General features: G+C 40.2%; 2 protein-coding genes across 2 annotated transcripts; both read right to left on the bottom strand.

Moving 5' to 3' along the window:
* Positions 1-5,614: 5,614 nt before the first annotated feature.
* Positions 5,615-6,531, bottom strand: LOC138870380 (secreted RxLR effector protein 161-like). Its single transcript, XM_070148179.1, has 4 exons — positions 6,391-6,531; positions 6,212-6,314; positions 5,863-6,028; positions 5,615-5,795 (listed from the first exon to the last, which is right to left on the bottom strand). The coding sequence occupies exons 1-4, from the start codon at positions 6,529-6,531 to the stop codon at positions 5,615-5,617; spliced, it is 591 nt and encodes a 196-aa protein (XP_070004280.1).
* A 436-nt stretch (positions 6,532-6,967) lies between these two features.
* On the bottom strand, positions 6,968-7,552 carry LOC138870379 (uncharacterized). The gene has a single exon (XM_070148178.1). The coding sequence runs from the start codon at positions 7,550-7,552 to the stop codon at positions 6,968-6,970; it is 585 nt and encodes a 194-aa protein (XP_070004279.1).
* Positions 7,553-23,245: the final 15,693 nt, after the last annotated feature.

Genomic DNA, 23,245 nt, shown 5'->3' with positions numbered 1-23,245 from the left:
TAACATAACAAAATGTGATTAAAGCAATTTTAATAGAAAGTCATTTATACATATGAGAATCAGAAAACAACATTAAAAGACCAGAGATATGTTTTGAACAAAAGTTCCAGAAACCCTAATGGGAAAATAAAGCGATGCTTCAAGAAATCGAAAGGTTTTTCATAAAACAAACAAAAAATAGTTCAGAAAACCTCAGATCTGCTACAGATCTAAGAGGTATAGGAGAAGAGATTATGGTTCTCTAGAAAAATAACTCGAAAATAGAGATGCCGGCTTAGAAACCATAGATGTAGCCGAAAAATAAAAAGATCTTACTCAATTAGGCCATGGTGGCCTGAGAATGGTAAGGACAAGCCCAGGGGTGAGTGAACGGCCACTAGTCCCTTGAGTACCTCAGGATAGCAAGAGTTCCGGTCATGGGGAGGGAACCATTAGGGCTAGAAGTGGTGGTGAACCACCATAATCAACAGCGAGTAAATAACGGCGGGTGGAAGCCATGGTTGGGGTAGAGGGAGATTGAGAGAGAATGAGAGGAGTGACAACGGGTGAGGATGAGAGAATGATGGTTTGGTGGTAGGTCATTTAGGTTAAATTAGGTAAGAATGAATCTGGGCCGTTAATCAAAATTGATCAACGACCTAGATTTAATCAGATTGGGTCGGGTAAATTTAGGAATTGGGCTTTGGGTATTGGGCTGAGTATGATTAGGTGTTTTGGCTGGTCTAATTAGGCTAAAATTGAAATAGAATAGGCTATTTGTTAAATGCCCAATTCAAATTAGTTAAAATAATAAATAAAATAGCTAATAATTATAAAAATAAATTTTATGCATAGAAAATAGTTTTAAAATGTTTATTTAGTATTTAAAATACAAATGACTAATTTCTGGTGAAAATAGCATAAAATTATATGCATGGGCTATAATTGCAAAGTTATTGCAATTATAACCAAAAGGTGCCAAATTGGCTATTTATGGAATAATTTGGCCTCAGTAGGACCATAAACAATAAATTAAATCAAGAAATGCTTTTTGAAATCATTTGTGATGCAATTTTATAATTATTAATTGGAAACAAAATACTGGACAAATTAATAAAAATGTAGGAAAATTATGAAAAAATACCAATTGCTATTAGTGCATGATTTTGAAGGTATATATGCAATTTAAAAATATTTTTGGAAAAAATTGGGTATCAGCAATACTTCTAACTAATTTGAGTAGGAATTACAAATAAAACACTTTAACAAAGGTGCAACACAACTAAGGACATATAATGACTCGATGCAGGAAACTGGGCCTTCGTTATGTTCTTGATGCCCTTTAAAGTTACTTGCCAGATCAACACACACTTGAGAGAATTCTTGATGAATTCTAGGGTGTGCAAGTGTGATGTTTTTCCTTCGCTTCATGTTAATATTACATAGGTGACATCACTTGAATGATGTAAGCATGTTTGGTAAAAGGGCATTCCCCAAAAAGTGGTTGTTGCACTGTTTGCATTGTTGCGTGTGTAGAGAAATAGTTGCAGCGACGTTACAACTGTGGGGGGTTGACTGGTATATTTAGCAAGGGAACCGGTGTCCATTTATCCCCTCTGTTATTTCTTTGACTCTGAAATGTTGAACCACGTCCCTGGATTGAGACTTGTTGTTCTTGAATACTTGAGGATGTGTAACAGGTTCCTTATCGGTTCTTAACATTAATTTTGTTAGATCATCAAAACGTAACAGGATGCATAACCTATCAATTTTCCCATTTTTGATGATAACAAACTTATAATTGAAGTTCCCCCTAAGAACCAGAATGGCATACGTATTTCATGTATTCCCCCTGAACCTGTCCCCCATCTTGTTCCCCCTCAATTAATTTTTCCCCTTTTGACATCAATAAGCAAAAAGAGGTCTAACTTAGTTAACTCATGTCACATGTGTGCACACAAACATGATAAACACATTAGAAGAGCAAGGTATGCATAGCAAAAAGGACAAAATATTCATTAATTTTGGAAATAAACAGGGAGCAGTTCCATTGTTACCAAATCACCGACAAAAGAAAAACAATAAAAAGGTACCAATCATAAATATTTCTAAACACAAGAAACCAAAATAGAGGACAGACACTTTGAACTTGACACTGCGAAGGGAACGACTTTAAGGAGCGCTGGAAGGGGAATCAGTGGAGGAAGAGGAAGAAGTAAGGGTTCTATGGAGGATGTTTATTTGAGCATTTGCTGACACCTACTCATTTAGCAACCTCTCCTTCAGGTCCTCAACCTGTTTCTGGAGATCAACATTTTTCTTGGTCAGACGGGCAACCTTTGTACCTTATGAGCTTTTGGAACCTGGTGCCTCCTGGTCCTGACTGATCTGACCTTCGAGAATGACATTCCTTGCCTTCAGCTTCCTTATCTCTTCTATGGCAATGTTCTAAGATTCTATCAGTTGAGAGATAGTAGAATTTCTACCAACCCCCCCCCCCTTATCGATGCACTTACATTCTTCTAAGGTGGTCTTGGAGAATGTTTGCTTGCAAGTACCCACTCTAACCTTTCCCAGAGGGACTTTGAAGAATTCAAATACTTTGGTGAGTAGGAACACGTAAGGAAACCCATGATTACCATCCTTAAAATCTGCCACCTTCTACATATGTTTTATCATGAGACCAGGCGGGTTTGTAGTAGTGAAGGCATCTACTGCTTCCATGAGAAACAAGTCTACTATTGACGTGGAACGTATTTCTGTGCGTAGGAGCAAGACTTTTTTTTACCATTTCAAACATCAGTTGGCACACTGGAAGAAGGGCCTTCTTGTGTAGTCGTTCCCCTTGCTGCACTGCATTATCTTTCAAGATAGCATTTCGAAAATTTGGAGAGCAGGTTCCCTCAATGGAGGATATGTCAGCAGTAGGCACTCCCAAAATGGTTCCCAGTACAACTTCATCCATCACAAAGTCAACGCCATTCATTTTCATGCAGATATTTTCATCCTCTACTGTGAAAAAGTCAGCATAAAAACTGCGCATTTCTGCCTTATACACTTTAGGACTTTCATTTGTGAAAAAATGAGTCCACTGTTGAAATTCACAGATCTCTACCAGTTGGCGCATTCATGTCATGTCAAGAATATCAGGGGCAAATGTTCTGCCCCACAACACCTTCTGATTTCTCCAATATTTCCTTCCAACCTCTTTGGTTGTACCAACATTGGCCTTCTTGGAGGAAACATGTTCCTCACTGGCACCAGCCTTCCTTCTCACTGAATTTCTTACACTTTTGTTTCTCAAAAGATTTCTCAAACACCTTCTTCTCAGACACAGACCCCTTAGACACCTTCTCAGACAATTGTCCAGTAAACTCTTCAGCTACTTTCTCACCAGACAAGTCCACCTCAATGTTGCTAACATCCATCACACTCACAAATGACTCTTTCATGGGTTTTGTAACTGTAGGTTTCTTTGAGGGATTACAAACTAAGGAACCAGGTTCCTCATTCACTTCATCATCAATGTCAATAACAAGTGTTGGAGGCACTTCTTTCTCATTCATATGCTTTCCAGCCTTCACCAATCTCCTTTTCTTCTTCTCTTCTTTGTTTTTCTTCAGAACTGATTCAAGAGCCTCCTTATTTTGCAACCTAGTAGTAGGCCTTTTGGGGGTGGGATCTTTGGGAGGTACTTTTCTACTCCTAGAGCTAATGAACCTTGCAAAAGCCACATTGTCATAGTCTTCCTCACTACCATCATTTTCTTCCTTAGACAAAGATCTCATCGTATGGGGAATAATAGTCAATGGTTCAGCATAGAAGTGAGGAGAGAGAGCGGGATCAATACTGACTAGGGGTTCTTTTGAGGAATAGGGGTTTCATCCAAAGTAAGAGCAAAGGGCTCCTCTTGGGTTGAGGGATCAGGTCTCTCTGTTGGTTCCCCAGTGGTACTGTCAGGTGCCAAAGTTTCGACAGGCACCAATTCCCTACCCTCTACATGTATACTATTGTCTTCCCCTTGAGACCCATGAGGTTCAGACACACCATCATAGTTACCAACCAGAATTCCCTCAGCAGCTATTGACAACTTATTTTCGACATTTTCTTGTTCTTGAAACCCAAAGAAAACTCAGAAGACATAAGAAGAGCATTACCTGTGAAATTGGTAACATTCAAATCAAGGCCTGGGGTAGTCATTATTGATTCATCACTATTACGACCCATGCCCTGTTGTATCTTAGAACTTTCTTCCACTAGAAGACTCAAAATTTCCTAATTTTCTTCTCTCTCAACTGTATCTTCTTCAACCATTTTTTCCAGTATGGCAGAAGGAGAGGTCGTTGCCACAAGCTTCTTGGGAGTTGAGGTTTTGTATCTCCGATGAGAACCAATACTCGACTGGGTTGGATAGGAAACTGTGGGTGGTTGTGACTCTAGCTTAGTGTTTGGACTAGGTGGCATGATGATCATAGGCTCTAGCACTAGTGCTTCGACATGTGAAAATGCAGTGAGGACGATGCTTGGAACATTCTTAGTTTCCAGACATGGTTGAGTGGAGTGAGAATTGATGGAAGAAGAGAGTGTTTGGTTTGAAGAAAAAGAGGGATTTTTGGCTTGTTATGTGAATAGTTATGAAATTGACCGTGTGTGGATTTATCTAAAAGGAATGAGAGACCGATTAGGAACAGGTATCAATTTTGGATAGACAGGTCGTTTCATAACAGGTAGGACACTTGGGTTCAAACAAAACGAAATCAGACAAACTGACATTTTAATGACATGGCATCGTTTTAGCCGTTAAAAAGTTGTAGATGAGAGTATAGAGGAACTACTAATATGTGTCAAGGGAACCAAGTTCCCTGACAGATTTTGTAAAAGTGAATTTCATCCTTTGACCAACGTGCAATACCATTAGATACTTTTTTGCTATGTAATCCTTATGCATGTCGTTTCATAACAAGTAAAAGGAATGAGGGACCGATTAGGAACAGGTATCAATTTTGGATAGACAGGTCGTTTCATAACAGGTAGGACACTTGGGTTCAAACAAAACGAAATCAGACAAACTGACATTTTAATGACATGGCACCGTTTTAGCCGTTAAAAAGTTGTAGATGAGAGTATAGAGGAACTACTAATATGTGTCAAGGGAACCAAGTTCCCTGACAGATTTTGTAAAAGTGAATTTCATACTTTGACCAACGTGCAATACCATTAGCTACTTCTTTGCTATGTAATCCTTATGCATGTCTACCTGTAATGGTATAGAGATGAGTTAGAAATTACCAGAAAAATACTTTTTAGCCATTTTACCTGTTCATTTCTTTCATAGTCAATCATCGAGGGACCGAGTCCTTAGCTTGATTTTATCAACCCTAGTACCAAGCGATTGTTTTCAAAGTTCTCTCTGCTCAGTGCTTTGGTGAAGATATATGCAATTTGATCTTTTGTGCTACAAAATTTCATACAGATAAGCCCTTTTTCAACATTGTCTTTGAGGAAGTGATATCGCACATCAATGTGCTTTGTTCTCTTATGTTGAACTGGATTCTTGACCATGTTGAGAGCACTAGTGTTGTCACATAGTAAGGGCATGCAATCAGAAAACACACCAAAATCTTCCAGCTACTGCTTAATCCATAGCATGAGCACAACAAGAGGTAGCCGCCACATATTCAGCTTCTGCAGTTGAAAGAACCACTGAGTTTTGTTTTCTTGTACCCCATGAGATTAGACATGAACCTATAAAAGGTGCCATGCCAGAAGTGATTTTCCTATCCACCAGATAACCAGCATAATCAGCATCAGCATACCTGATTAAATCAAAATTATCTCCTGAGGGATAGTAAAAGAACCAGATCCTACGTTCCTTTGAGATACCTTAGGATTCTCTTGGTAACCTTCAGATGAGATTCCTTTGGATTAGATTGAAGCTTGGAACAAAGTCCTACACTGAAAATAATACCTGGTCTACTTGTTGTGAGATAGAGGAGTGACCTGATGATACCTTTATACATGGTCTTATTTACAGGAGAACCAGGTTCATCTATGTCCAGACGAGTAGTAGTGTCAATGGGAGTATCAATGATTTTTTAGCCTTCCATTTCAAATCTCTTCAGAAGCTCTTTGATGTACTTCTGCTGACTAATCATTGTCCCCTTAGGAGTTTGCTTGACTTGTAAACCGAAGAAAAAATTCATTTTCCCCATCATGCTCATTTCAAACTCACTTCCCATGAGTTTTGCAAATTCCTCATACAAAGAATCATTTGTTGCTTCGAAGATGATATCATCAACATAGACTTGCACAATGAGCAGGTTCCTCCTTCGTTTCTTCATAAATAAGGTGTTGTCAATTTTTCCTCTTGCAAAGCCATTTTATAGAAGCAATTTGGACAACCTTTCATACCAAGCACGAGAAGCCTGCTTTAGCTGACTTGTCGAGTTTAAAAACATGCTCAAGATGCTCATGACACTCAAATCCAGGTGGTTGCTTGATGAAGACTTCTTCTTTTAGAAAACCATTCAGAAAGGCACTTTTGACATCCATTTAAAACAATTTGAATTCCATATGAGATACAAAGGCAATGAGGATTCTGATGGACTCCATTCGAGTAACTGGAGCAAAAGTTTCATCATAGTCAATCCCTTCTTCCTGATTATAGCCTTGAGCTACTAGCCTTGCCTTGTTCCTTGTTGTGTTTCCAAACTCATCAAGTTTGTTTCTGAATACCCACTTGGTTCCTATAACAGTTCTATCGACAGGTCAAGGAATCAGGTGCCATACATTGTTCCTCTCAAATTGATGGAGTTCTTATTGCATAGCCGTAATCTAATTAGCATCTTTCAATGCTTTTTTGTTATGTTTGGGTTCAATTTTAGAATGAAAGGCTGAAAAGGCAAGTGAATTTCTTAATTTTGATCTGGTTAGAATCCCTGAGATAAGAGGAGTGCACATTTTCAAAAATGTGTGAACTTTTATGCTTCTAGTTAGACACCCGAATCTCATTGTGAGAGGGTCTAGGTATTTCTGAATGTGATCCTTGGTTGTCGTGAGTTTCGCTTCTCAGCTCAGCATGTGGGGTGCCTTGGACAGCATCGACAACTCTGTTCTCAGCTTCATTTGTTGTGATTGAGGAACAAGGTTCCTCCCCATCAATTGGAGATATGGCTGCACCATCATCATTTGATTCCTTGACGTGACTCATCATGTCAGCCTTTCCATTTGCCATGTCAATGACTTCACCAGGGACAGTTGATTGTTCTCCGTCTTGATCAATATTATCATGTGAATCTTTCCCACATGGGTGATGAGATTCATCAAATATCAAATGTATAATTTCTTCAACACATTCAGTTCTTTTGTTGTATACTTTGTAGGTTTTGCTTTGTGATGAATAGCCTAGAAAGAATCCTTCATCACTTTTGGCATCGAATTTTCCAAGTGCATCCTTGCCATTGTTGAGGATAAAACATTTACAGCCAAATGTCCTTAAATGTGTTAGCTTGGGCTTCCTCCCGTCCAGCAGTTCATATGGGGTTTTGTTCAGAAGGGACCTGATCATGCACATGTTCACCAAGTAGCATGCAGTGTTAACTGCTTCTGCCTAGAAACTTTTTGCAATGCCACTGCCAATCAACATTGTTCTTGCCATGTATTCAAGAGTCCTATTCTTCCTCTCCATATCACCATTTTGTTGAGGTGTTCTTGAAGTTGAAAAATTATGAGTAATGCCATTTTTAGCACATAATTCGTCGAATTTGGCATTGTCAAATTCTGTGTCGTGATCAGACCTTATACATACAACACTATGGCTCATCTTCACCTGGATCTTCTTCACAAATGTAGCAAATATTTGAAAAGTTTCATCCTTGGTTCTGAGATACAGAGTCCAGGTGATTCTGGAATAGTCGTCCACTATAATAAAGATGTACTTCTTTCCTCCTCTACTTGGCACCTTCATAGGTCCACATAGATCTATATGGAGGAGATCAAGTGGCCTTGAGGTACTAAATTCTTTTTTGGGCTTGAAAGAGGATCTTACTAGCTTTCCTTTTACACATGCATCACATACCTTGTGGTCCTTGAAGCTTGACTTGGGTAGGCCACGAACCAGGTCCTTCTTGACCAATTTGTTCAGCAATGTAAAGCTTGCATGACCCAGTCTTTCAGCTATAGTTCAACATCATCATCAACAACACTCATACATTTTAGATCCCATTTTGCAAGCACTCAAAAGCAACAACATAAATATTTTTGTATCTTTTAGCCACCAGAACAACTTTACCAGTCACAAGATTTGTGACCGTGCATATTTTTGACACAAATTCCACTTTGTTTCTCTTTTCACAAATTTGGGAAACACTCAGTAAGTTGTAATTCAACCCGCTCACATATACAGATTTTCAATTGAGTGAGTGAGAGACTTCCCAATCCTTCCAACTTTCAGAATGTATCCCTTTTGCCATTTTTAAAGGACACACTCCCTCCTTGCAAGGCCTTGGAAATCATTTGTACTTCTAGTCATGTGCTTTGAGAAGCCACTATCCATGTATCATTATTGGTTTCTCCCTTTCACTGCTCCCTGCATAAGGAAATCATAGGTTAGACTTAGGAACCCAAACAAGTTTGGGTTCCTTGTAGTGAGGAAAGGGGTGAATCAGGATTCTTTTGGTCCAAGCATGAATCGATTTTATATGCGGGACCAGGTTCTTTAGTAGTAGTTACCTTTTTAGCAAAATCTTTGTTTTTCTGTTGAGACTGAATTCTGGCCTTACAGGTTTCTTTAAAATGTCCAGTGTCACAGTGAGTGCAGAGCCAGTTATCAGGGACAGTAACATACATGCTATGAGGGTTGTAAGGAGTCTTTTCCCTTTGGAACCCAATTCCTTGCTCGTTACCCCCATTGTTCTTATACATGGCAGTGATAGCATCAGAGAACCAGATCCACTGAAGTGATTTTTCTAGATCACTCTTAACTCTTCCTAGATCTTTCTAAAGTTGTTTGTGTCTCTCAAGTTCAGCACACAGACTAGATTTCACTGATTTTAGCTCATATTCAAGCCTAAGTTGTGCCTCATTTGCAACGTCCTTCCCCTTTTGAGTGATCTCACGCCTACATTCTCCTTTTAGTTCCTTAATTGTTTCTTTTAGGTCCATAACTACTAATAATAAGTCATTTCTCACCTGCTCTATGTTAGCAATCTTTTCAGTTAAACCTTCTTTCTCCTTTTTAAAACACTTAATGGTCTCTTTTTGATCGACCACAACAACCACTAAATCATCTCTCTCATGTTCTATGTTTGCAATTTTTTTAGTTAAGGCATCTTTTTTCTTTCTTCAAACTCTCAATGGTTTCTCTTAAATCAACCACAACAACTACTAGATCATATCTCTCATGTTCTACTTCTCCTAGTTCCACAGTTAATGCATTTTTATCATTTATAAGACTATGATAAGCATCAATTAAAACATTTGCCAAAGACAAAAGTTTATTCGGAGAGTAAGACTTTAAATTTTTTTGAACATCTAGAAAGTTCACCTCATCATCATCAGACATTGCCATTAGGGCAAAGATAGAGTCATATTCAATTGTTTCACTTTCTACCCCCATCATGGAGATGTCACCTTGTTCGTCATCCTCTCCTGATTCGCTGGAAGAGTCTCCCCATGCAACAAGAGCTTATTTCACAACGTTGTCAGTGGCATCTTTTCTCTTGAATCATTTGTCAGGAACCAGGTTCCTCTTGGATGCTTTGTCTGTGTTGTGTTTGTAGTGATCTTGCTTGAGGAGAGGGAAATCCTTGATTAAATATCTTGACTTCCCGCACTTATGACACAGGTCATAGCCTCTTGGCTTGTTGGAGCTGAGATTTTTTGGAATACCTCCATTTCTGCGAACCATTTTCTGAAATCTCTTTGGTAGGTAAGCCATATCAGTATCCTCACCACCTAAGTCATTATTGTCTGTCTTGAGGACCAGGTTCTTCTCCTTTTTGGGCTCTTTTCTCTCATTATCATTCTTCTTCTTCATATCATAAGTTTTCAGATTGCCAATGTTCATCAATGGTCAGCTTCTACAGATCCTTTGACCCTGTGATAACATTTACTTTGCTTTCCCAAGAACTAGGTAATACACTAAGTATTTTCCTGACAAGTTTGTTCCTGGGAATGATTTCTCCCAGATAGTGAAGCTCATTGATAGAGGTGAAGCAAGTGTGTGTATCCTGAATGGACTCATCATCCTTCATCCTGAAAAGATCATACTTTATGGTTAGCATATCAATCTTCGACTGCTTGACTTGAGTTGTCCCTTCATAAGCTGTTTGGAGAGCTTCTCAGATCTCCTTAGCAGATTGACATGCTAAAATTCTGTTATATTCATCTGGTCTAATACCACATATAAGGATTTTTTTGCTCGAAAGTTCTTCTCTATTAGCCGTGTGGTCAGCATCGTTGTATTCCTTTCTTGTTTTGGGAACTATCACGACTAGGTCACCAATGGTCTTCGTAGGAATGAAGGGTCCATCATAGATAACATCCCAAAGCTCTGAATATTCAACCATGATAAATCATGCATCCTTATCTTCCACCATCCATAGTATTGGTCGTTGAATCTTGGTGGTCTGTAGGTAGATTGACCTTCTTCAAGGTTTGGTGGAGCAACCATGAGGATCCTTTCTAGGTGTTAGCCTAATATAAAGAACCTGCTCTGATACCAATTGATAGGAACTAAGGGTCTACCAAACTATATAGAGAACATGGTTATCTATTATTTCCCACAGAATGCACACAGAGAGCAATAAGTAAATGACACAATAGAGTTTTACGTGGAAAACTCCCAGCTCACGAGATTAAAAACCACGACCAACCTGTCGCGCCCCCTTTTTCCCTCTGCGGAGAGGGGTCCGGTTTTCGACATTCATGTGGTGTAATGACTCATTTCCTTTTGGGAATTGGGTATTTTATTTTTGAAGAGTTGCCACCTAACGATTTTTAAGGTGCGTTAGGGCACCTACAGGGTTTATCTACAACTACGTTTTGATAACCAGAGATAGGGTAAGGGCTGGAAATTATCCTAAGGAGAAGGTGTTAGGCACCCCTCAGGATCCACTAGTGTGGTTCCCGACCAGATAGTTTTGTGAATTTGTGCAATTAGCAAACAAACAAGTAGGGCTCAAATAATAGGGGATTTAAATACACATGCAATTGAAAACAATTAATAAAAGCAGGGTTTTGAAAAAGAGTTATAATCTAAGCATGCTTATGAATGTAAAGGGGTCCTAGGTTTGTTTGTAATATGGATCAAAGCAATGCAATACCCGGTATGACACTCTTTAGAAGAGGGTATACATATGGTATTAGTGCACCGGTCATCATATCCATATCTACTCTTCCCACCCCATGAAGGTAATTAAAGCGAGGGTTGGTCTCGACCACTATTGCATGCTGTTACCCGTCCCTTCCTATCAGTCCCGGGGGAATTTTAGGACTCCTATTCCTATAAGAAGGAGGTTCTAGGCAGACCCTCAGGTTTAAAGGCAAAAATTCTAAAGTGGCATACAAAACATGTAAGACTGCAATTAGGGGGAAACATATAAGCAAATAGAAGGCTCATTTATACCTCCGCAAATAGTGCACGTAGGCAGCATGACTTATACACAATTAAGGTCTGAATTTATAATCCTAAAGTAGGGTGTTTAAGTCAGAACAAGATTTATCACATGACATAGTTATTCAGAATTGCTAAGACAGTTTCGAGCTTATTATTACCTAAGACATGTTGTTCTAGTTGCAGATATTATTACCAGTTATTCAGAAACTTCACAATGTGAAAACTATTACCTTATTACCTTTTTCATGAATCAGTAATTAATTAGGCGTTTTAAACAAAATGCAAATAGGATCCTAGAACATGATATCTAATATGCACATGCAGATGGTAGAGTTCCTAAGGCATGATTTTTAAATATACGAAAGAGTTGCAGAATTATTAAGAAACGACTTCATGAGTAACAATTTTTATTTATTCGTCCTAGAGGCAGGATTTCTAAGTGTTGGACATGAAACATGGATTAATCAATGAGATGCTGAAGCAGGAAACATGAATCCTAAGAACATGATTTCTAATGCATTGTATGAGTCCTAAACATGATTTCTATTGCACAACTTGGAATATAAACCTAATAACATATTTTCTACCCTTTAGCTATAGCATGCATATTTCCCTATCCCTTTTCACTAACCACCCCAATATTTGTTTACAAATTATTACAGACCATGTGATTGAATTACATAAGAAAAATGCAAAAATAAGAAGTTACAACCATAGGAAGCATGATCCTAACTTCCTCTCTGAGTTATGTGATAAACCACCTTAAAAGCCAATATTGTTCCAAAACCTTTCTCATATCTGGGTATGTCAGAGTTCCCTAAGGACCTCAAGGGATCCCAGGCAGTGCTCACACCCAGATTGCATAACCAAGAATAGGTGCAGTGTGGAAGGGCAAACTCTTATATGTCCAGGTTCAGAGGAAGCTCAAGGGTCCCAAAGGAAGGCTCATACAAGAGGGGCAGAACCTAATGATCTAAGAGTGCATGTGAGAGTGCTGGACATAGACTCAAAGGAGTTGAGTTGGAAAATAATATTAGTAACAACATGTTTGAAATGAATTTGTAAAACAGCAGAAGAATTTCCTAATAAAATAGTTTTTGAAAGGGAAAGGGGGTAGGAGCAACAACAACACACACAGAACAAGTTCAGAGAGAATTACATGTTTCAGTAATTACAAACAGGGGAGTAGGGGTTGGGGACATAGAGGACCCAAATCAGAAACACACAATTAGTCATGAATTAGGTACATTATAGACATGCTAGTTGAAGGACATAAACAGGAACAAGTAAATATGTTGATCACATTTGAACAAAGGAGGGCAGAATTTTAAGCATTCTGAGTAAAGTAATAAACAAACAGTACAACTCAATAGCATGAGCCATTAAGTTAGTGCAGAAAGAGACAAGGATTGACAAACAAGGGAACGCATAGAGTTGAGTTTCAGAATTTAAATTAAGAACATACCAGTTGAAGGAGCAAAGTGCAGAAAAAGTAAAGCAATCAGAATTCCAAAGTCTAGCCTTGGCTTTCAGCTGGCTAGACAAGGCAGTAGCACAAGTAGTAGAGAAAGAAAGAGAGTTTGAATGTGTAAGTGCGTGTTTTTGAACGCAGTTGTTCGTGTCCTTTTGAGAAGAGAAGGTAGGGTATTTATAGCTTTGAAAATGAGTAGAAAATAAGGTAACAAGTAAAGTTTAGCACAAATATGGAAGTAATCACAATCAGAATCAATTAATACAAGTACTTCCCTTTAATCAAGGAATTAATGCTTAACGGATACTAACAGGGATAATTAAGGAAAGAAAATCAATTTGAGGAAGATTGATTTCTGACCATATAAGGGATAGTAAGAATATAGAGTATATAATTGAGTCTAGGTACAGAATATACTTAATTGGGGAAGGGATTCAGCAGGGGTGAAACATCACAACAAATAAAGAAAGGGAATCGATCAATTTAAACAAATGAGTAAAATTAAGGGTTTATAAGAAAACCCTTGTAATCAGTCGTAACTTGAGGAAATCAAGATCAATCAAGAAAGAATCATGATTCTGCACTTCGCCATATAATAGAGAAGAATGAATAAGAATATCAGACATGCAAGGCCAACCATATTGACAAAGGAAGCAACTAGATGAACACAAACATAAAACAATAATAGGAGTAGGCTAGGACTCAGCAGTAAAGGACCTACTCGAAGCATGGTAGTCAACAAAGTCAAGTAGTCACATAGAACCAAAAATGAAGGAAACAGACTAACACATAGCAACAGGTAGAGGAGATCATACCAACACACCGAAATAAGTAAAGGAAGTCTTCAAAAGCTCATAGCAACAGGTGAGGAAAGTTTTAAGAAATTAAGGTTTTAACAGAGCTGAGTTAAAAAAAGGTAAGAACTCAGAATCAGTCAAGTTAAACAAAAAAAAGTATCTAAACACAAAGAACTCAGTCGAAACAAGTATACAAAATAAAAGATGATTTCAAAACCCCGGATAAAACCAAAGATACTTAGGGTTTTAACACGATGAACTAGGTAGAAGAAAAACACAAACAAATTGTTTAAACATAGTAAAATCATAAAATAACACGGAAAATCGGAGAAGAGATCTTTTAAAAGAGATTAAGAAAACCCTAATCATTGAAAATTAAGAATCGTTTTGACAAAATCGGAAAACTTTTAAGGAAAACACTTAAGAGGTTCATAACAAACACAGATCTAAGACAGACCTGAAAGAAAATCGGAAAGCCCTTTAAAGTTAGGGTTTCGGAGAACCCAGAAAAATGGGAAAGACTTTGAAAAGTTAGCGATCTAGCCGGAAAAGCCGTGGATCTGACCCATAGATAGAAATTGAGCAAAGACTGGATTATATCTCTTTGTGATCCTTCCATGAAATCACGAAACAGGCAACCGGGACATAGGAGACAGGTACACGTCTCAAACAGTTATGGGAGTCCATGGATTGGGTGAGAATCGAAGGGGATTAAGGTTAGTTTGGGTGGCGGCGGCTAGGGTTTGAGTGGGGTTGTAGAGAGAATTGGAGAGGAAGGGGATTCAAGGTCGGCGGTTTGGTGGAAATGAAGTAGGTTAAGGGGTCGTTTGGGTTTAATTATGGAAGGGTGAATAGGAATCGTTGATCTGAATGATCAACGGTCTAGATTAAACGGGGTAGGTAGGAATCCGGGTTTAGGTAGGGTTTAAAAGGGTTAGAGTCGGGTTTAAATCAAAATTGGGCTGGGGAATTGGGGTCCCATTTTGGTTATAATTGAAATGCAAAAGGGGTTGTTATTTAAATAGCCAGTTTTCCCTTTTTAATTTATAAAAAATAGTAAACAGTTTCTGAAAAATAAATTAAAGTACTTAAATTATTTATAACACATAATTAATAATATAAAAATACAGTACCCAATTTTATGAATATAAAACCTAATTAAACCTTAAAAGGCTAATATTGCAATTATGTGCAATTTAGCTTTAAAAATACTAAATGAAATTGTAAGAATATGTAAAAATTACTTTAGCTATATTTTAGCATAAATATAAAATCCAATAGATGAATTATCAAAATAATAATTTTAGAAATAATTATTGGGGATTTTATGGATAAAAAGGGGGAAAATAAATCAATTTAAAAACCTTTAAAATTATGGAAAAATAATAAAACACTTGAACATGCTTATGTATGCATACATATGCTATTTTGAAGGTATTTTGCATATTGAAAAATATATAGGGAAAACTTGGGAATCAACACTACCCTTGTAAGATTTCAACTTCACTACTGAGCAAACTTTCAGATTACAAACTATTGTAACCTAGGAATTAACCTATTAATCCCTCACTAAATTGTGATAACTTTATCACAAGCCCCTTTGTAATACTCTATTACAAAGTTTTACAACTCGACTAACTCTAGCTAAGACACAAACACAAGGTTTATGGTTTTACAACAGATTTCCTACATAATGCTTCTAACTAAGCTGAGTAGGAATTACAAATAAAACACTTTAACAAAGGTGCAACACAACTAAGGACATATAATGACTCGATGCAGGAAACTGGTCCTTTGTTATGTTCTTGATTCCCTTTAAAGTCACTTTCCAGATCAACACACACTTGAGTGTGATGTTTTTCCTTTGCTTCATGTTAATATTACATAGGTGAAATCACTTGAATGATGCAAGCATGTTTGGTAAAAGGGAATTCCCCATAAAGTGATTGTTGCATTGTTTCCACTGTTGCGTGTGCAGAGAAACAGTTGCAGCGACTTTACAATTGTGGGGGGCTGACTGGTATAGTTAGCAAGGGAACTAATGTCCATTTGTTCCCTCTGTTGTTTCTTTGACTCTGAAATGTTGAACCATGTCCCCGGCTTGAGACTTGTTGTTTTTGAGTACTTGAGGATGTGTAACAGGTTCCTTATTTGGTTCTTAACATTAAGTTTGTTAGATCATCAAAACATAACAGGATGCATGACCTATCAACTACGTTGAATGCTCTATTCAAATTGACCATGTGTATCAAAAAATAAAACAAACAAAAAAAGAGCAATGTTGTATCAGCACGTGTAAGTTGCCTTGTTGTATGGGTCAAAATTTGACTGGAATGTTCGTCCTTAAGAGGAATGATAAGGGGTCGACTAAGCCGTAATCATGCCCACAGGGCGAGATAACAAAGAGCACCTTGGCCATCGCCAAGGTCAAATCGTCGGAAAGCATACATCACTGAACAAGTGTGGTGTTCGAGCAAACAATGAAAGGTACAGTCGTAAGAAAGTACGTTGGTCAAAGACCATTAGATAAAAGGGAAAGGAACTATATATATGGGGGAGGCTTAGACAAAGAGGGGGGTTTCTCTGGGAGATAGCTACCACAATAGAGTAAACAAGAGGAATCTCTTCATCATCAACAGTCACCTCTCTTCCCCTTCCTTGCTCCCATGATTATGATGCATATCTCCCCTAGATGTAAGCCCATCTGTCATGTTTGATGTACGATTATTACATTAAGAAATATTACGTTCTCTTATTCTTCTTCTATTTCGCACTTTGTATGTTTGGATCTGGAATTAATTTTGTTCGGCTAAGATTTACCTTCTTTATTATCAATAATTATTTCGACAAAAGGGTTTACACTTTTTCAGTCAAACAATTTGGCGCTGTCTGTAGGGATCTCTTAGCCAAATTTCTTAGTTTCCTTCAAATCTAAAACCGGCGAAATGTCACCACCCACTCGAAAGAGCAATAAATAAACCTTCGAGACAACTGTACTAATCTAGATCAGGCTGCTACATAAAAGTAAAAGTTATGAAAAATAACTATGCAAAACCCAGATCTCGCCAGTAGCGATAGGTTTAGCACGATGTACGCACGTTTAAAATAGGATCATGGTCACATGGTGTGACCACATCCTCATTTAACATATTTACCTTATATATTAACCCGCGTTCCCACCCTTTATGAGAGGACGGCAGCTTGATGCGCGATCCTTTGAAAGAATAGGCACATCCTGCCCTACTTTCATATTCCCCCACGCATTGGATGGTCCATGAACTAAGTATGACATATTTCCCTTGTTATGGGTACAAATCAAACGAGATCGGACCGGGACTCCATTTCAACATTTCAGCAAGTGAGGTAGGCCCAACCAGCATGAAGCCTAGACGCTGTTTAAAACGGAGCTGAACACGGCCGCCAAATTTAAAACCACTATTCGAACACCTGGCGGAGCGCGTAACACTACAACGCCACTCTTTTCACTAACCCGTTGGATCGAGGTACGGAAAATTTCATTTTAGTTTATCCTCTGTTGTTGATTTAAGCAGGAATGCGAGCACTCGCATGGGCAAGCAAGCAAAGGAGCATTCCAACTAGAAACAATGGACGGAAAGCTACTATAAAATAATTGGAATGTCGCCCAAACCCCTATGAATGGACACCCCTCAAGTCGTATCCTTTTTCCTTCACCCGGGTCTCGTCCTAGTTGGGTCCTCTCGGGGAGATTTCTAACAAGGCGACGAAAGGGGTGTCTCGAAGTCCAACTATGATTCATCACCCTGCATGTCAACTACTTCCCCAGACCAGGCGATGAAGGGACTAGATACATGGAAACTTCACCAATATATGTATGAAACGAACATGTGTAGCATTCTCCAATGAGGGAAATAGAGCAACATTTTGTACTCCCCATTAAGGTAGTCTCCAATGTGAGTAAAATTAAGCAAATTGGGACTCACCCAGGAAACACATCGTATTCTCCAATGCAAGCAAAATTAAGCAAACTGGGACTCACCCAGGAAACACAGAAGCTAAGCAAAACTGGGACTCCCTCGGGGAACACCCAATATTCTCTAGTAAAAACAAAATCGAGCCGCACCAGGATTCACCCCCACATATGCACAAACAGTATGGTGACCTGTAAAATTCTCCAAAATCTGACAAGGAAACAACGGGTTAACATTTCAACCATAGCTCGAAATAACACCCCTACGGCCAAGGGCCATCGCCAAAAGAAGGATTTGACCTCACTCGAGTCAGAACAGGTTAACATTTCGACCTTAGTTTGAAATAACACTCCTATGGCCAAAGGCCATCGCCAAAAGAAGGATTCAACCTCGCTCGAGTCACAACAGGTTAACATTTCGACCTTAGCTCGAAATAACATCCCTACGGCAAAGGTCCATCGCCAAAAGAAGGATTCGACCTCGCTCGAATCACAACGAGTTAACATTTCGACCTTAGCTCGAAATAACACCCCTACGGCCAAGGTACATCACCAAAAGAAGGATTCGACCTCGCTCGAATCACAACGGGTTAACATTTTTGACCTTAGTTCGAAATAACACCCTCATGGCAAAAGGCCATCGCCAAAAGAAGGATTCAACCTCGCTCGATTCATAACGGGTTAACATTTCGACCTTATCTCGAAATAACACCCTTACGGCCAAGGGCATCGCTAAAAGAAGGATTCAACCTCGCTCGAATCACAACGGGTTAACATTTCGACCTTAGTTCGAAATAACACCTCTACAGCCAAAGGCCATCGCCAAAAGAAGGATTCAACCTTACTCGAATCACAATGGGTTAACATTTCGACCTTAGCTCGAAATAACACCCCTACGGCCAAAGGACCATCGCCCAAAGAAGGATTCGACCTAGCTCGAATCACAACGGGTTAACATTTCGACCTTAGTTCGAAATAACACCCCTACGGCCAAAGGCCATTGCCAAAAGAAGGATTCGACCTCGCTCGAATCACAATGGGTTGACATTTCGACCTTAGTTTGACACCTTTACGGACACTGGCCATCGTCAAATAATTTTTTTTTTGTTTCTCGAACTTGTTCAAATAAGTCAGAAACTGACTTTTCTCCTGATTCCAAGTTCGACCCCGCTCGAATACATATGAAAAAGTTGACCTCGTTTGAATCAAAGATGATTCTTCCAAAAGCGACAAGTCAAAAGTCAATCTCACCCGAATGTGCAAATCCGAAGAAACTCCATTTGGACTCACACGATGAGACCCTACTCGACCGGTCAAGGCCGGATTCCCAAATAAAAAACTAGGGATTCGCCATAAAAAAATCCGAAGGTTAACTCCAAAACAAAAAGATGTAACAAACAAGGGGAGGGGAAAGAAAATCAAAGGATATACTAAGGTGAAACAACTCTTATATTCATATATACGTGTGCAATGGTCGCACCTTACACAAGGCCAAAATAGGCCCAATTAAAAAAAGAGACAAAAATGAAATGCAAAAAAATATATAAGTATATATACTAAAGTAGTATCAACTTTTCATTCGGCGTCATCACCGCCATCCTCCCCATCATTGTCTCCAAGAAACTCCTTCTCAGCATCAGCGTCTTCGCCAGCCTCCGGTGTCGCGGGGTAATAGCCGTAGTTGACACGAGCCTCTCGTGCCTTCACCCGGGCTCCTTCATAAGTAGCTTCAAAAACATTGCTCGCCTCCCACAAACTCCGGTATATGTCTCGTTGGGCCTCGGCATGAACCCAAAGCTCATGCAAGTGGCGAGGAACAGCGGTAGAGGCAGAGGCAGATTCAACTTGGGACAACAATTGCACCTTTTCAGCCTCGACGACAGCAACCTGATCTCCCAAGTTCGAAGCTTCCTAGTCAATTTCGCCAATGCGCTCTTCAAGCCTCGCCTCCCTTAACGTGGTCGTTGCCCTCTCAAATTCCTGCTCAAATTGAAGGACGTGGATAGTGTCCTCCAACACCGTTGCCCTTGCCAAAGCCGAGGCCCGAGCATTCTCAGCATTCTCGGCATTCTCTAACTCGAACACCTTCCTCTCTAGCTCGGCCAACTTCCCCATCCATTCAGCACTCAAAACTTCAAATCTGGCAGCATTTTGATCAAGTTTAGATTGCAACGACAACACCTTCGCCTGAAGATGCTCACACTCTGCAGCGACCCCCTTTCCCAACTCAAGTTCTTTGGCCTTTGCACGAAGTAGCTCCTCGAGCTCATTATTCCTGCAAATAGACTGCATCAGCTCCTGATCCCTATTTTCCAGCTCCTCCCCGAGAGATTGATTACTTGTGCTCGCCCTGAGCCGCTCATGCATCTTATCTCACGGCATTTATTGCAATAGCATCGATACTTTTCTAGCATCATCAGAAAAATCTTGGCCCGAGTTTCGGCCATGCGAGCACTCTCGATCTCCAGCATGTCAGATTGAAAGTAAAGAAAAAAGTCGGTAAAGGCCAAGGCCTCCAAAAACGAAAGGGGGACAAAAAAACAAAGAGAACAAACTTACCTTCAGGCCCATAGCGTCCATTTCATGCGATAATTCGACGCTGCTAACGTCCCGAAGAGCCTCACACTCTGCGACAGAGCATAGAAGGTCGAACTGCGGTACCAAACCCTCCGTGTCCCGCAGAAGATTGAGATCCGATGGAATCTCAAGTATTTGGGAAGGACCTCTCGCTTTTACCACAGTACGGGTAAAGCCCTCCTCGAACATCCTAACATCATCAGGATCGAGGTTGGAGTCAGACTGGCAGTCATCAACCACGACACCCTTTCCCCTCTCTGCGACTGAAGAAGAAGCTGTGATTTGGTCCGGATGATGAAAGGCCATCCAAAACGGCAACAACAGCCTCGAAACCCCGTATGTCCGTCGCAATATCCTATTGATCGTTCATAACGGCCGAAGCCTCTGCCACCGGGTTCGCCTCTACGGCCGGGTTAGCACCACTGCCAATTTCAGATACCGCTAAGGGAGGGTCGCCCCTCGAAGATGCTTCGACTAAAAGAGCCACTTCAGACTCCACTCGCCATCTCTTCGACGGACCCTCTCCGCTACCAGCGCGGGAAGATTCTCCCGTTGAGCGGGTGGTAGGAGCTGGAGTCTCAGGTTGAGGAGTAATTCCCATGCACACGGCCCCGACCGCAGGTGCCGATTGAGTAGATCTCTATGTAGGTCGGGCAGCAGACCTCAGTGCGGGCCGGGTAGAAGGAGCTGGTTGACAGAACGTGAGCAGAAGAGTCCTCGCCCTTCGCACTCTCCCTGCCAACAAAGAAAAATGATTATATAGCGACAAGATCAAATTACAAGGCAAAGAACAAGGAAATTGCAACGGGCCGACTCACGAGTGAGAGGCATATGCATGTATCTCTTGTAGAAGGATGCTTACACGCGGACCCTCACGGTATGGGGGAGAATAACATTAACCCACTCGTGGATGTCGTCAATTGGCGGGGGAGGCAATCTCTCAGCTGCGAAAGCAAAAAAAACAAATCAGCAATGCCACCTAAAAAGGAATGGTCTGCCGCCACCTTGAGAGGAGTCATAAAATAAACAAAGGAAAACTTACGGGCGAAGTTCCATATCTCGAGAAACCCTGCTAGGTCCGCAAGGTGCTCGGTCCGCACGTAGAAACAGCTTTCCCAGAAATGGCGATTATCCTTGTCGTCCATCTTCACCACCAAACTTTTTGTTCCTCTGTGGAGCATGTGGATCATCGTGCCTCGAATAAGTTGAGGGGCAAAATATTAAGCATATGCCCCAAAGTGACCTCTTGACCGGTGAGCTCTGCGTACTTGAGCAGCATGAGGAAGAGTTTGTACACGTACGGTGAAAGCTGAGCCGGGCACACTTCATAGAAGCGGCAGAAGTCTATCACTGGGGAGGGGAGAGGAAGCGTATACCCGAAAACAAAAGGGTATGCGTAGAATGTGCAGTACCATGGGCGGTGCAGATGTACAATGTCCGTCCCCGTTGCTGGCACCATTTCAATATTGTTTGGAATTCCCCACTTGGTCTTGAGCGCCGCAATTGCCGACTCATCCATGTAGAGGATGCAGGATCAGGTTCTTCTCCGGCGAGGCTGTTATTTCGGCCGTTGTTGGAACTCCCTCATCTTCCGCCGCCTCTGCTCCTTCTCCGAGAATCGGTGCATCATTTTTCGGCACCGGAGCTTCGATGAGCCTGTTCGTCTGGGAAGAAATACCAGCCATTTGTCTGGATTGATCGGAATAAATGAGTATGATGAAGGAAAAAAGAAGATGGTAGTGCCAAGTTCTGACTAACAGGAGAATGAATCAGAAGTATGAAGTATTGAAGAAGGTAAAGGCTTGCAAAATTCTTTAGATAAATCGAAAAGTGTAGCAATCGAATGGTGATTTCCCCCTATTTGTAAGAACACAAATGTCCTGAGTGGGAAACCCAAGAGTCGTCAATCAAAATTGATAGGGCACAAGAAACAATACAGTGCCTGGGAAACGTGCGCCATAATGATAGTGGCTATTCATGATGCATTGAATCAATACAACGATTCAACTCTGAACAGACGTAACGGTCCGATGGTACCATTGAAGCGTCACGTCGCCATCTCGACCTAAGGATCCCGCTCAATGCGTAACATTCAGATTTCTTCTAACTTTCAAATCGACAAAGTCCGTCCGTTGAGCCCGCTAAGAGGCGACCTCGACGGACAAAGGGACTAACTGTATGGGTCAAAATCTGACTGGAATGGTCGTCCTTAAGAGGAATGATAAGGTGTCGACTAAGTCGTAATCATGCCCACTGGGCGAGATAGCAAAGAGCACCTCGGCCATCGCCGGGGTCAAATCATCGGAAAGCATACATAACAGAACAAGCGTGGTGTTCAAGCAAACGACGAAAGGTACAGTCGTAAGAAAGTATGCCGGTCAAAGACCATTGGATAAAAGGGAAAGGAACTATATATATGGGGGGAGGCTCAGACAAAGAGGGGGGATTCTCTAGGAGATAGCTACCACAATAGAGTAAACAAGACAAGAGGAATCTCTTCATCATCAACAGTTACCTCTCTTCCCCTTCCTTGCTCCCATGATTATGATGCATATATGCCCTAGATGTAAGCCCAACTCTCATGTTTGATGTACGATTATTACATTAAGAAATCTTACATGCTCTTATTCTTCTTCTATTTCGCACTCTGTATGTTTGGATCTTGAATTAATTATGTTTGGCTAAGATTTACCTTTTTTATTATCAATATTTAGTTCGACAAACGGGTTTACACTTATTTAGTCAAACACTTCTAACCGATGAATTCGAAAAAAAAGGTTCACTATATTATTGGTTGTCTCTTCTTTCACAAAGTACTGGAAAAAATATCTTACACCTTTAACTAACAATTTTAA

This window comes from Nicotiana sylvestris, chromosome 6, assembly GCF_000393655.2.
Source record: "Nicotiana sylvestris chromosome 6, ASM39365v2, whole genome shotgun sequence".
Classification (NCBI taxonomy): Eukaryota; Viridiplantae; Streptophyta; class Magnoliopsida; order Solanales; family Solanaceae; genus Nicotiana; species Nicotiana sylvestris.
The sequence above is the reverse complement of the archived record's forward strand: the minus strand, read 5'-3'. Positions and strand labels throughout refer to the sequence as shown.